General features: G+C 37.4%; 1 protein-coding gene across 1 annotated transcript; it reads left to right on the top strand.

Annotated features, from left to right (window-relative positions):
- Positions 1–522: 522 nt before the first annotated feature.
- Positions 523–12,710, top strand: M430DRAFT_19758 (hypothetical protein; the record flags this gene model as incomplete). The annotated part of the gene is made up of 4 exons (XM_024864140.1): positions 523–2,767; positions 2,830–3,050; positions 3,735–3,938; positions 12,702–12,710. The coding sequence occupies 4 exons, from the start codon at positions 523–525 to the stop codon at positions 12,708–12,710; spliced, it is 2,679 nt and encodes an 892-aa protein (XP_024720296.1).
- Between the last annotated feature and the right edge of the window lie 2,559 nt (positions 12,711–15,269).

The raw sequence follows: 15,269 nt of genomic DNA, 5'->3' as shown, positions 1-15,269 counted from the left end.
CGTCGTCGTCTTCTTCTCCCTTTTCTTTTTCCCGTCTCACTCACTTCATCCATTCCTTCTCTTCCCTCCGTCGCTCTCTCTCTCTCTCTCTCGCGCGCGCACTTCGCCGCATCCGCAGTTACCACTCATCGCTATCACCGTCGCTCTTTGAGTCTTTGTTCTCCTTATACCGCGAAGACCCAACACACCCTATCCGGGCTACTTACTTTCACTACGCGTGTGATCGAACACGGCGCTATACCTCCCTCCTCACTATTATTATCATAATTATTATCATTCTCGTTCTAATTCTTATCCCTCTGCTTTGCTTGGAGGAAGATCTCGTCGCGACGCGCACCCTTTCTCCCCCTTCTTGTCGCTCTGCCGCTCTGCAGCCCTGCCGCCCCCCGCCGCTCACCCATCGTCTTCGCCCCCGCGCACTATGCCCGCTGCTGTGTCTATCTCTGGATCGCCATCTGAATCTATCTTGTTGTAGTCCGCCGCGTACGGCATGAGCAAAGCGCCCGCTCGGCTGGATCCGCCATGCCAGGAGAATCGACCCCTCGAAGACCTCTTCATGAGCGCTCCGACTCCCAGTCCAATGAGAATGCGCGTACTTTGCGCCTGGTCCCCAACTCCCCGCAGTTGCTGGGACAGAAGGATGATATATTCTCCAGAACGCCCCTGCCAACCCACCCATCCCATATCCTCTCGCCGGGGAAAGGGAAGGGTAAGGAGCACCATGTCTTACAGTCCCCGTTTCACCAATCCCTCGAAGCTCCGCCATCAACTGGCTCCAGCGCCTCGTCTGTCGCGACAAAGAATTCCCTGCTGCGGACCCCCCTGCATGGCGGCGACTCTGCAACAGGATCTCCCGTCTCGAGAGCGAGGCCAAAACCCGTTCCAAAGAAACGCCTACAGATACACAAGGACAACAAGACTTTCTCTTTAGTCCCACTGAGTGATGGTGATCCGCAGCTCACAGAAGACGAACCCCAAACTCCCAGATCACGGACCGTGTCTGCGAAGAGCTCATACGACTTACTACCCTCGAATAATCGTAATGTGGAAGCGCAACCCAATTCCACCGTCTTATACACCCCAGGTCCTCATTCAAGGGCCTCGGCCACCCTTACTACCCCAACCCCGGGATCCAAGCAATCGGTAACTGCAGATCCTATAAGCAGCTCCCCCTGGAACTACCAGCTTGTCGGCGGTCTGCGCAAAGTTCCGCCGACTCCAGATCTGAAGCACAAGGCCACCGACTTGTCGGACGTGCCACCCTTGCCAGAGACACTGGACGTATCCACGTCTCGATCCCACGATCTCTCCACGAAACCCTCCTTTCAGTCCACCCAGACTGCCACCACGACATCCGAGAACACCAACTACAAGGTTTATCGTACCCTCTCTCGGTCCGCATCTGAAGCTGCGCTTGCATCGCCATCCAGCAGCGATTCGAATTATCAAGTCCTTGCAGACCCCTCTCCCGATTCATCCGTCGTTTACCGGCTCGAAACATCTCCGTCAGAGAACGAAAACTACGAGCTTCACGGGGATCCTTCCCCAGCGGCCTCCTACGCCAACCTTTCACGGGCATCCCAGTATTCCCAGGAATCCTTGGTGGTCCCTCCCCTGAACCCAAGACCTGGGACATCAAACCAAAAACTTGGGTATTACAAGTCTAGGTCCAGGGAATCACTTCGGACTGGATCTTTGGCTTCAATTTCTACTGTTCTCAGCCAGCAAGAGGCTTCTCAAGCTATCGCGGGCAGTGGCGCGTTGATCAATTTACCTCCCCTGAATCCGAAATTAAAGGTGCTAAGTCCGTGGGCAGACCTATCAGGAATCCACCCACTGCGCTCCCACATGATCGAGCGTCCGCATCAATGGAGTTCGCAGCTGTCGACTGTGCCCTCGGTCTCAGAAGGTGGGACCGATCGAGGAGGCTCTCGATCGTGGTCAGACGATATTGGAAGGAGCAGCGGGTTGCCCAGTACTGCAAGCCGTCATAGTCGCCAAATGTTAAGCATCAGCTCATCTCTAGCCCAAGAGGACGCGGGGTCGGATCACATAGAGCCTCCCAAACCCGCTCACATACGGAACGGACAGCACGATTTTAGCAGCTCCTCGCTCGCGGTGTTAGAGGATCAGGACGAATACGGGGATTCTATCACTGATATGCGTGAATTGCGGGCCCGGCCGTCAAGAAGACGACTTTCCGGAGTTCTCAGCATCGCCTCCTCTGACAATGGGCGCTCAAATACGATGCTCTCGACTGCAAGCTCTAGAGCCAATAGCATACTCTACAGTACAATCCCTGCATGGGCAAGACTCTACTACGGGAGCGGTGAAAGGCGTTATCTGGGAGCCCTTGGGAGTTTGAGTTTTACTGAAAGCTCTGTTAGTCGTGCCAGTTCCTTTCGCGCCAGCTCTTTCCGTAGCGGTTCGCCCAATACGGATCATTTCCCAGCGGTCATATATAGCCCACGGAGACGCCCGCGAGAAACTAACCCTCGGGTTGGACCACCGAGTCGTGGCTCTTCCGAGATCACGCCTGCACCACAGCTCGCAAGTAACGAGCGTTCAGTTAGTGTCCCCTGTCCAAGGCGATACAGGACATGGAGTATGTCGAGTATCTGGTCACCCCATCTACGCCATGATCGAAGAGCTATTCGACACAGTGTCTGGGTCCCTCCCTCTCTAAACTGGTCAACAGAGGGAAGCTGGTTTGGCAGACGAAATAGACAGATAGTAATGTTTGTTGCAGGGTTTATTTTTCCCTTTGGTACGCATCTCGTCCCCGGTATCTTTCAACTCGTGAATAGTGTGACTGACTTTAAGGCATAGCTTGGATGATTGCAGCTTTCCTACCCCTGCCTCTAAACCCGGCCTTGGATAAGGAGCGGGGCCACGATACCAGTAATCTGGAAGATGGCTCTAATGATATATCAAATGACTACGCCCGTCAATTTGGGCCTATGGGCGAGGCTAGATATGAGAGCGCAAGGTGGTGGCGGAACATAAACCGATGGATGTCGGTGGTGGGAATTTCAATTGTTATCGTAGTGGTGAGTCCTTCTCTAATCATCTTCAAGGGAGCTATCGGCTAACGTGGTTAGATTGTCCTGGTCGTTTTGAGCGTCACAGAGGGGTGGTAGGTACATACCTGACTGCCCCCGTGCCATCTCACAGCCTGTATAACCTGCCTCTTCTGCCCGTCCTCTCGTCCTCTTTGCACGACTTATGCCTTTTACTGTTTTTTCCCCTACGATCATTTACAAAATTTCCTATAGTCATTTTACGATCCCCTTGGGCGGCCCAGAAGTTACCTGGGTATATATGTATACTACACGCTTCACGTGGTTATGAGAGAGATGTTGGACGATTTAGCATTATACCCTTGATGGAACTTTAACGACAGTTTTCACACAAAGTGGAAACCCTACTCTTATTAGATTTGTACATTAGATCTATAGTAATTTAAAAGATGGCTTATTTTACAGTGGGCTGCTGAGATCTGTCTCTTAGGTATAGGTACTTTATAAACTAGAGTTCTAGGCTACCTTATAAGCTCTCCCCCTTGCAATAATACTACAGTTATAACGACAATCTCTGATGCAACGGTAAAGAAGAAACTATGATGGAACGATGGTATTGCCTTCATGACCCATCTTCGCCATCTTCTAGATATAAGCTGCTTGTTTCGCGACTGCATCCTTCTCACACTTGCCTCCTCTGACCTCGTCTTCTAGAAAGTCCATCTCGAAGCGTTGAATCCACCTGGCACAACTTGCGCCCACTGCGCCAGGGAACCGAGCTCCAAGAACTCAGGGTGGGAAAGTGACATTGCGGTAACAGCGAGATTGCAACTAGCATACAGTAACCCAGGCTCTGATGGCGGGAAGCAGTTCTTCGATTGGGACCTCAGAACCGCTGTCTGCAGCGTTAATCCTCCTGTGTGTCTCTAAAGTGTCGCGTAGCAATACGATGAAGAGACCAGTAAGTGTGCCCTTACACACACCGACTGAAGCCAGGCGAGCAATGAAAGAAGCCATATTCGTACAGTAGGTACTAGTCGTCATGTTCAATGACTCTTTGCTCCAGGTCTTGTACACATATTGAACCAGATATAGAAGATCGACCCAGATCTTGGCACCGTTCGAAGTCTAAGCTTTAATGCCTAGCGCAGCCGCCTTAGAAGCTTTTTCTCACCAACGTGCTCATTTCTCGAGTACAGAGGATTTCTTGAACTAAAGTGTCTTGCTTAGGATTGTCGCTATCAAAGTTCCTGGCAGCTTAAAGAAAGACATACCAGAGGTCGCGAGTCTTATAGTCGGATACTCAAAGAGGGATTTTGTCTAGGACCCAGCAGGCTGTGGCTGTACTAATCATGCTAGATACTGTAACGTATAAAGTATTGCCGTCACCCTTTTCAGCCTCGCCATCGATTAGGACTTTGTACTGTGCCGAGGGTCTGGCAGCGCCTGCGATTCTTTCCTTAAGTCTGTACTCTATCTTAAGGTTAAGTAAGGAAAAGACTAGAAATACAGTAACTAAGGGGTTGTTGTAAGTAATCTCTAGCCTTATTACATAGGGTTCTGTTACAGGTCTAGAGGGGTCTAGAGTAATATTACGTTAGACAGAGCGTTTACTACTATTACAGCGCGACCTACAACCATTTTCTTAAATCTAGTGTCTACTTAATAACGCCCTTTCCTAGCCTGTATAAGTACTGTATTTGTCTAAATAGGTTATTATCTAAGTCGTTATCTTACTTACTTAATGCCGCCCTTTTATATTACTCTAGCTATTATAGCGGCTTCTACTCTCTAGTACCTAATTCTTATTAATAAGAGTACTTAAAACATAGACTATATACATCTATAAAAACTCTTATCTTTTTCTAACTTTACTTATACCTTAAAGAGACTATAAAAGAACCTTAGTATTTATACTCTTTCTTACCTTAACTTAGGTAAAGGCGTAACTACTAGTAACCTTATAATAAAGGCTATTAGTAGCTAACTTAATATACTTAAATTAGAGGTAAAAATTTAGTATACTATTATATTTAAATACTTTTACTAAATTTTGTAATAGTCGTCTACCTCTTCTACTACCTTAAAAACTTAAAAACAAACGATTAATTCAAAATTAGCGCCTTTAGATACCTTCTAGAGCGCTAGTAAACTTTAAGTAAGTCTATAGTAATAGATAGTAGGTATACTAGACTTAAATAAAGCTAGTACTACCTACTTATAAGTAAGAGCTAGTACTCTTATTCTCTAGTAGAAAACTATAGTAAAGAGCTAGTAAGTAGTAAGAGTAGTAGTAATAATAAGATAAAGACGATTCTATAAAGAATTAAGGCCTATATAATACTAGGTAAAGAGAAGAAGGCGTTACGCCTCTTATATAACCTTATTATAACGATAATAATAGTAGTAAAAACAAAGGTAGTAAATATAGTAACTCTTTTACGTACTTTTAAGACCCTTTTTAATAACGACCTAGTAATAATTAGATAGTTAAGATTAATACTAAAGAAGGCCTTCTAGAGGCTAGTAGTAATAGCGGCCCTCTAGGCTACTTATACGTTAGTAGTAGGCTAATACCTAGTAAGAGTATAGGTTATACTAAAGAGACAGACTAAAGAGCTATAGATTAGAGTAGATAAGTAGATAAAAGACTTAGTACGTTATAATACTATAAAAGTAGTAATAGTAGCTAATATAGTAATTAAGAGTACTAAAGTAGTAGTAACTTACTAGCTACCTAGTAGTAATACTATCTTTATATTTAAAGAGTCTATACTAAAGAGTATACTTTAAGATTAAGGCTAAGTATAAAAGGCGTTTAAGCTTATAGCCTAGCTTTATAAGAATAAGTTTATAGTAATTATAAAAGGCCTACTAGCTAACTAGATTATATAAGTAAAGGTAAGAGTATTACTAGTAGAGATTTAGGCCTATATACTATATGTTATAAAAGTTAAGGTTAAGCCTATTAAGGCCCTTATAGTAAAGTTTATAATAGTAGTACTATACCTTTAGAATACTAAGGTAGTAACGTACTTATATAACTAAGGATTAATCTAGTAAGCCTAGATCTTTAACTATAAGCTATATTTAGCTAACTTATAAATCTAAAGATACTTTTAGTACTACTAGTTTAGTTATATTAGGTAATTTTATAAGAACTAGGCCTAGTATAGCTACTATATAAGTATAGTGTACTTATAAGGTAAAGAGAACTACTCTTAACTTAATAGTAAGAAGAGATATATTAACTATAGTAGACTATATATAGTATAAGACTACTAGTATCTTAAGGCCTTTAAGGTAAAAGAGTAAGTATATACTATATATTAATAAAGGCCTAGATAGTTTAAGGTATCTAAGAGTAGCTTTACTAGCTAAGTACTTAGTACTATACTAGTGTCCTTATAAGATAGTAATAATAGCTACTAGATTATAGTAACTAAGAGACTATAGATAAGTAATAATAAGAAGCCTATAGTAAAAACTTTAGTAAGGTAAGGATACCTTCTTATTAAAGTACTAGATATAATAATAGTCTAGAGCTACGACATTATAAAGATATTAAGCTAGAGAGCTAACTAAGGGTCTAGTAACCCTTTTATAACATAAGACTTATAGATCCTAGACTCTTAGTAATAAAATTAATAATAGTATACTAAAATACTATAAGAAAGAATAGCCTTACCTTAATAGTACTTTATAATTACTATAAAGCTAACGTTATAGTAATTTAGAAGCTATAGTATAATACTTAGATAAAGATAGTCTACTACTTAGTATAAGTAAAGTACTAAAGGGTTTATAAGAGTAAAAGCTATATAGTTATTTACGTCTATAAGTAATACCTACCTTTTACTTAAGTAGTAAAGATAGGTATTAACTAGTACTACGTTACTTTATAAGGTATTATTATTTAGTTAATATACTTACTAATCCTTAACTCTTTAGGCTAGACTAGCCCTCTCTAGTAACTTACTAAAAAAGACCTAGTAAGGCTATAGGTTGTTATAAGTAATATAAACCTTTATTACTTACTTTAAGATAGAGCTAGTAAGACTACCTCTAAATTAAAGACCCTTCTTTATCTAGCCTATAAGTAGTAGCTCTTACTATATATACCTTAAAGAAAACTAACCTAATAGTAATATAGTAAACAAGACTTAATAATTAACTATATATAGGCTATAGTAATACTTTAGTATACTTACTAAGGTAACCTAAGGTATAAAGGCTCTAACTACTATACCTAGCTAATTAAGGTTATTACTTAAGTAAAAGATTACTAAAAGAGAGCCGTAAAGGTACTAGAATAGAGCTAGACCCTAATAGACTAAGAACTAGTAACGATTAAGTCTAGAAGGCTTTACCTTTCTTTAAAGCTACTAGATATACCTTATAAGCTTAATAAGGTAGTTAACTTACTTACTTCTTAGCTTATACGTATTATAGACATATCTACCTTAAGAAAGAAGGTTAGCTAAGAGTATACTAAGCCCTAGTAGAATAGTAAGGTCTTTAACGCTATTTAATAAGTATAAATAATATACTATTAATATACTACTACTCTAACTAAGCTCTACTAGCACGAACTCTAATAGGCTAGTACTTACTAACTCTATACGATCTAAGACGTAAAGACTAGAAGCTAGTATAGTACTCTTACTACTACCTTAAAAGACTAATAATAACTCTAGAATCTTAAGAAGTAAGCTAGGCTTTATAGCTACGTACTCTTAGAACCGGCCTTACTTCTACCTCTTTAAGGTACTAATAAGAAGGTACTAGCTATAAGCTACTATAATAAAGTAGTAGTATTAGGTTAATAGTTCTTTTTAGAATTAGTAGCTAATCTTTATAACGTTATTTAAGACCTTTAAGACAAGTAATACTAGTAGTTTACTATTAATAACACTATAATAAAGGTAGAGATTATAAACGTTCTTTAAAAGACAAGTACTTAAAAAGTACTAGGGCCTAACTAGCTACTTACTAGCTTCTTTAAGGCGTATAAGCGCCTCTTAGCTAAGCTCTTTATAGTAATAGTAATAGTAAGCCTCTAACTAAGGCACTTCTTTATATAGTTTAAAGTAGTAAAGGTAGTAGTACTATATAAGCCTAAAAAGACTCTTAAATAGTAATAAATAGCTAAGGCCTATAGGCTAATCTTACTCTTAAACATAATAATTATTATTATTATTATTAGTCTTACTACCTTACGGCCTTATTTGTTTAATTTAACCTAGACTTAAAATAATATTAAATATGTTTTAAAACTAAGTTAAAACTAGTTTTAACTTAGTTTTAACTTAAATTTAACCTAGTTTTAAGTAGTTTTAAAACCTTTTTAACTCTAGTTTTATCGTGATAACTCTGGATTATTATTAAATTGTTTTAGAGATTTAACTTAGTTTTAACTAGTTTTATAGATTTAACTTAGATTTAACTTAGATTTAACTTAGATTTAACCTAGTTTAAATTTAGTTTAAAACTAGGTTAAGATACCTTAAGCTACCTTAAGCTATATTATTAGAGTTAGAACACATTTAAAGAGTTATTTAATTAATTAATTATCTATCTAAGTATAAGAAAAGACAGGTATAAGGACAGGTATAAGAACAGTTATAAAGACAGTTATAAGGGTAGTTGTAAAGGTAGTCGTAAGGGCAGTCGTAAGGACAGTCGTAAAGGCAGTCGTAAGGGTAGTCGTAAAGGTAGTCGTAAGGGTAGTCGTAAGGGTAGTCGTAAGGGTAGTTGTAAAGAGATCTATATAAAACAATATAATTAGTAAGGGTAAATAAGGTAAAAGGGATCTGTAAGGGCAGAAGGGATCTGTAAGGGCAGAAGGGATCTGTAAGGGCAGAAGGGATCTGTAAGGGCAGAAGGGATCTGTAAGGGCAGAAGGGATCTATAAGGGCAGAAGGGATCTGTAAGGGCAAAAGGACGATCTATAAGAGCTATAGAGGGCTGTTAAGATCTATAAGGGCAGAAGGACGATCGGTAAGAGCTATAAAGGGCTGTCGAGATCCGTAAGGGCAACAGAGGGCCGTAAAGGGCAACAGAGGGCTGTAAAGGGCAATAAAGGGCTGTCGAGAACAGAGGGCTGTTAAGAACAGAGGGCTGTCGAGAACAGAGGGCTGTCGAGAACAGAGGGCTGTCGAGAATAAAGGGCTGTCGAGGGTATTCGCGAAGGTAACAGAGGGCTGTCAAGGGTATTTACAAAGGTACAGAGGGCTGTCAAGGGCAACAGAGGGCTGTCAAGGGCAACAGAGGGCTGTCGAGGGCAACAGAGGGCTGTTAAGGGCAATAGAGGGCTGTCAAGGGCAACAGAGGGCTGTTAAGAACAGAGGGCTGTTAAGGGCAACAGAGGGCTGTCGAGATCTGTAAGGGTAATAGAGGGCTAGAGGGCGATAGAGGGCTGTTAAGATCTGTAAGGGTAACAAAGGGCTAGAGGGCTGTTAAGGGTATTCGTAAAGGTAATAAAGGGCTATTAAGATCCGTAAGGGTAATAGAGGGCTAGAGGGCGACAAAGGGCTATTAAGATCCGTAAGAGTAATAGAGGGCTAGAGGGCTATTAAAGGTATTTGTAAAGGTAATAAAAGGCTGTTAAGATCTATAAGAGTAATAGAGGGCTAGAAGGCGATAAAAGGCTATTAAGATCCGTAAGAGTAATAGAGGGCTAGAAGGCTGTTAAGGGTATTTATAAAGGTAATAAAAGGCTGTTAAGATCTATAAGAGTAATAAAGGGCTAGAGAGCGACAGAGGGCTATCAAGATCTATAAGGGTAATAAAGGGCTAGAAGGCTATTAAAGGTATTCGTAAAAGTAACAAAAGGCTGTTAAGAGTATTTATAAAGGTAATAAAGGGCTGTTAAGAGTATTTATAAAGGTAATAAAGGGCTATTAAGAACAAAGGGCTATTAAGGGCAACAAAGGGCTGTTAAGGGCAACAAAGGGCTGTTAAGGGCAATAAAGGGCTGTTAAGAGTAATAGAGGGCTGTTAAGGGCAATAAAGGGCTGTTAAAGGTAACAGAGAGCTGTTAAAGGCAACAGAGGGCTATTAAGAGTAATAAAGGGCTGTTAAGAGTAACAAAAGGCTATTAAGGGCAACAGAAGGCTGTTAAGAACAGAGGGCTGTTAAGATCTGTAAGGGCAATAAAGGGCTAGAGGACGATAAAGGGCTATTAAGATCTGTAAGGGTAACAAAGGGCTAAAGGGCTGTTAAGAGTATTTGTAAAGGTAATAGAGGGCTATTAAGATCTGTAAGGGTAATAAAGGGCTAAAGGGCTATTTAAGGTATTTATAAAGGTAACAAAAGGCTGTTAAGATCTATAAGAGTAATAAAGGGCTAGAGGGCAATAAAGGGCTATTAAGATCTATAAGAGTAATAAAGGGCTAGAGGGCTATTAAGGGTATTTATAAAAGTAATAAAAGACTATTAAGATCTGTAAGAGTAATAAAGGGCTAGAGGGCGACAAAGGGCTGTTAAGATTTATAAAGGTAATAGAGGGCTAAAGGGCTGTTAAGAGTATTTGTAAAGGTAATAAAAGGCTGTTAAGAGTATTTATAAAGGTAATAGAGGGCTGTTAAGAGTATTTGTAAAGGTAATAAAGGGCTGTTAAGAACAGAGGGCTGTTAAGGGCAACAGAGGGCTGTTAAGAGTATTTGTAAAGGTAATAGAGGGCTGTTAAGGGTATTTGTAAAGGCAACAAAGGGCTGTTAAGGGTATTTGTAAAGGTAACAAAGAGCTGTTAAGGGTATTTGTAAAGGTAATAGAGGGCTGTTAAGAACAGAGGGCTGTTAAGGGTATTTGTAAAGGTAACAGAGGGCTGTTAAGAGTAACAGAGGGCTGTTAAGAGTAACAAAGGGCTGTTAAGAACAGAGGGCTGTTAAGGGTATTTGTAAAGGTAACAAAAGGCTGTTAAGGGTAATAGAGGGCTATTAAGGGTAACAAAGGGCTGTTAAGGGCAACAAAAGACTGTTAAGAGTAACAAAAGGCTGTTAAGAGTAATAAAGAGCTATAGAAGGTATTTGTAACGCGTTTGTTTACATATAAACAGAGCTAAATCTCTTAGTCTAGTCACGTGACATAAAATCACGTGATACTATAGGCCTATTATATAAGTACCTAAAACTATTTTTATAAGTACTTTACTTAAAAACTAAGTTAAATCTAGTTAAATCTAGTTAAATCTAGTTAATTCTAAGTTAAATCTAAGTTAAATCTAGTTAAACTTAATTAGATCTAGTTAAAATAATTTAAAACTTAGTTAAAACTTAGTTAAAACTACTTAAAACTACTTAAAACTATTAAAATCTAGCTTAAAATAAGTTAAAACCTTTTAAAATTAAATTAAATCTAAGTTAAGCTTATAAATCTAAGTTAATATAAGCTTAATACTAGGTTAACTATCTCTTAAATTAAGGGCAGTCAGCCTGTAAGTACTTATACCTACTATATACAAAACCTTTATACTATATAAATTATATAGTAAAACTGTACTAAAGCTAGGTAAAAACCTATATACTACTAATTACGTTTATACTATTATAGTACTACTAAGGCGCCGGGTCTTTATTACTACTTTACTAGAACTTAACCTTCTAGCCTAGTAATACTAAACATACTAATAAGATACTAGTAAGGTACTAGTAAGGCGCCGGCTACTAGCTAGAGCTACTCTCTTTCTTATAACTCTTTTATTAAGTAGCGCTTAGCTAGACAAAACTATAAGAATTAGCTAGTAGATAGTAGCTAATAGATTAGTATATATATACTCTTACCTTTCTTTATTACTACTATAAAGTTATATAACGTTTATAGTACTCTTAAGTAAAGCGCTTACTATAAGGCCTGTTACTATTAATCTAGCTACTAGTAGTTAAGGACTAAGTAAGCCGCTATCTCTAGAGCCTTACTATAAGGGTACTAGAAGGTTACTACCTCTAGTACTTTACGCTTAAAAAAGAAAGCCTATAGTCTAACTTTACTAGTATAGATCTATATTAAAAGAAAGCTCTTATACTTATAAAAGAGTAAGTACTTCTTAAAGGTATCTACTAAAAAAGTAAGTAGCGTAACTAGAATAGCGCTTTAGTAGTATACTAGTAAGCTATTATATTAAGACTACTATACCTTTTAGTTCTCTTATAAGGTCTCTTTTAAAAGAGAGTCCTTATACTAGTCCTTTACTTATATAGCTTAGCCTACCTTATACTTAAGTAACGTATAAGGTAACGCTATAGTAATACTATAGTAGCGTCTCTAGCGTTATTAAAGACAGGCCGCTACCTTATTATAAATAAACTATATAAGTTTACCTCTAAGATAAAGAAAAGTGCCCCTAGCTTAATAGTAGAAAGAGATATGTTAACTATAGTAGACTATATGTAGTATAAGACCGTTAGTATCCTAAGGCCCTTAAGACAAAGAAGTAAGTATATACTATATATTAATAAAGGCCTAGACAGTTTAAGGTATCTAAAAGCAGCTTTACTAGCTAGGTACCTAGCGTTACGCTAGTGTCCTTATAAGATAGTAACAATAGCTACTAGATTATAGTACTTAAAAGACTATAGACAGGTAATAGTAAGAAGCTTATAGTAAAGACTCTAGTAAAGTAAAGGCGCCTCTTTATTAAGGTACTAGATATAGTAATAGTCTAGAGCTACGACATTATAGAGATATTAAGCTAAGGAGCTAGCTAGGGGTCTAGTAACCCCTTTATAACGTAAGACTTATAGATCCTAGACTCTTAGTAATAAAATTAATAATAGTATACTAAAATACTATAAGAAAGAATAGCCTTACCTTAATAGTACTTTATAATTACTATAAAGCTAACGTTATAGTAATTTAGAAGCTATAGTATAATACTTAGATAAAGATAGTCTACTACTTAGTATAAGTAAAGTACTAAAGGGTTTATAAGAGTAAAAGCTATATAGTTATTTACGTCTATAAGTAATACCTACCTTTTACTTAAGTAGTAAAGATAGGTATTAACTAGTACTACGTTACTTTATAAGGTATTACTATCTAGTTAATATACTTACTAATTCCTAACTCTCTAGGCTAGGCTAGCCTTTTCTAGCGGCTTACTAAGAAAGACCTAGAGAGGCTATAGATTGTTATAAGTAACATAAACCTTTATTACTTACTCTAAGATAAAGCTAGTAAGACTACCCTTAAATTAAAAACCCTTTTCTATCTAGCCTATAAGTAGTAGCTCTTACTATATATACCTTAAAGAGAGCTAATATAGTAGTAACATAACAAACAAGACTTAATAATTAACTATATATAAGTTATAGTAACGCTCTAGTATACTTATTAAGGTAACCTAAGATATAAGAGATCTAACTACTATACCTAGCTAATTAAGGTTACTACTTAAGTAAGGAATTACTAGAAGAGAGCTATAAAAGTACTAGGATAAAGCTAGACCTTAATAGACTAAGAACTAGTAATAATTAAGGCTAGAAGGCTTTACCTTTTCTTAAAACTACTAGATATACTTTATAAGGTTAATAAGGTAGTTAACTTACTTACCTCTTAGCTTATACGTATTATAGACATATCTACCTTAAGAAAGAAGGTTAACTAAGGGTATACTAAGCCCTAGTAAAACAGTAAGGTCCTTAAGGCTATTTAGTAAGTACAGGTAGTATACTATTAATATACTACTACCTTAACTAAGCTCTACTAGCGCGACCTCTAGTAAGCTAGTACCTATTAACTTTATATAATCTAAGATATAAAAACTAAGAGCTAGTATAGCGCCCTTACTACTACCTTAAAGGACTAATAGAAACTCTAGAGTCTTAAGAAGTAGGCTAGGCTTTATAGCTATATACTCTTAAAACCGGCCTTACTCTTACCTTTATAAGGCGCTAATAAAAAAGTACTAGCTATAAGCTACTATAATAAAGTAATAGTATTAGGCTAGTAGTTCTTTCTAGAATTAATAGCTAATCTTAGTAACGTTATTCTAGACCTCTAAGACAAGTAGTACTAATAGTTTACTATTAATAACACTATAATAAAGACAGATATTACTAACGTCTTTTAAAAGACAGGTACCTAAAAGGTACTAGGCCTTAACCTACTACTTACTAGCTTTCTTAAGATATATAAGCGCCTCTTAGCTAAGCTCTTTATACTAATAGTAACTATAAGCCTTTAGCTAAGGCACTTCTTTACGTAGTTTAAAGTAGTAAAGGTAGTAGTACTATATAAGCCTAAAAAGACCCTTAAATAGTAATAAACCGTAAGGGCCTATAGGCTAATATTACTCTTAAATATAATAAGTAAAGTAATTAAGTTAGTAATTAGCTAGTACTTTACTAACGCTATAAAGTCGTAAAGGCTCTTTCTAAAGATATAGATAAGAAACTAGCTATAACGCTTAATAGACCTTATAGTTAAAATAGTAGTTAACGCTACGTATATAGTATAGAGCTATAAGGCTATAGTGTCTCTTCTCTAACTTAATATTAGAGGCGCCTTTAATATAGTAAACTATATATACCTTCTTTATACTCTTTAGTACTTAAGGTTTCTTATATAAGCTATATAGTAAGTATATAGCTTTCTTACTAATTAGACAGCTAGTCTCTTCTTTAATAAGAAGGTAGCGCTATCTTAAGAGGTTACTATAAGGGTACTATAAGGCTTACCCTTCTTTTTTATCCTCTTCTTTCTTTATACTACTAGCTTATATACGTTACTATAAGGTTATATAAGCCTTATTATAGTAAGGTTTACTAACGACCTTAATCTCTTAGCTTTTAGTAAAGACATAATAAAGACACGCTAGTACCTTAAAGAGGCGTAGTAGATATATAGCTAGTAGTTATATATAAGAAGGATAGAGTTTACCCTTAAGAAGAGTAAGCTCTTTTACCTTACTTATACTTATACTATACTAACGATACTTATCTACTTTAATAGCTAAGTTATACTCTTAGTCTAAGAGGCCTACTTTTTAAGGGTTTAGATAGATTAAAAGCTTAGATAAAAGGGCTACCTTAATACTATTAAATAAAAGTTTACTACTTAGTAGTTTATACTTATAAGGCTTACTATATCTATATAAGGATATAGCCTACTATATATAAGAGAGATCTATATAAAGGTAATCTAAAGTACTATAGTATATAGCGTAAGGGTCTAGTACTACTTTTCTAAGTAGTAAGCTAAGGAGATTATAAAAGACCTTATTATAAAGTAGTTATAGTACCTTTACGT

Source organism: Amorphotheca resinae (assembly GCF_003019875.1).
Source record: "Amorphotheca resinae ATCC 22711 unplaced genomic scaffold M430scaffold_7, whole genome shotgun sequence".
Taxonomy (NCBI): domain Eukaryota; kingdom Fungi; phylum Ascomycota; class Leotiomycetes; order Helotiales; family Amorphothecaceae; genus Amorphotheca; species Amorphotheca resinae.
Note: the sequence above shows the minus strand (reverse complement) of the source record. Positions and strands in the feature narration are given on the sequence as shown.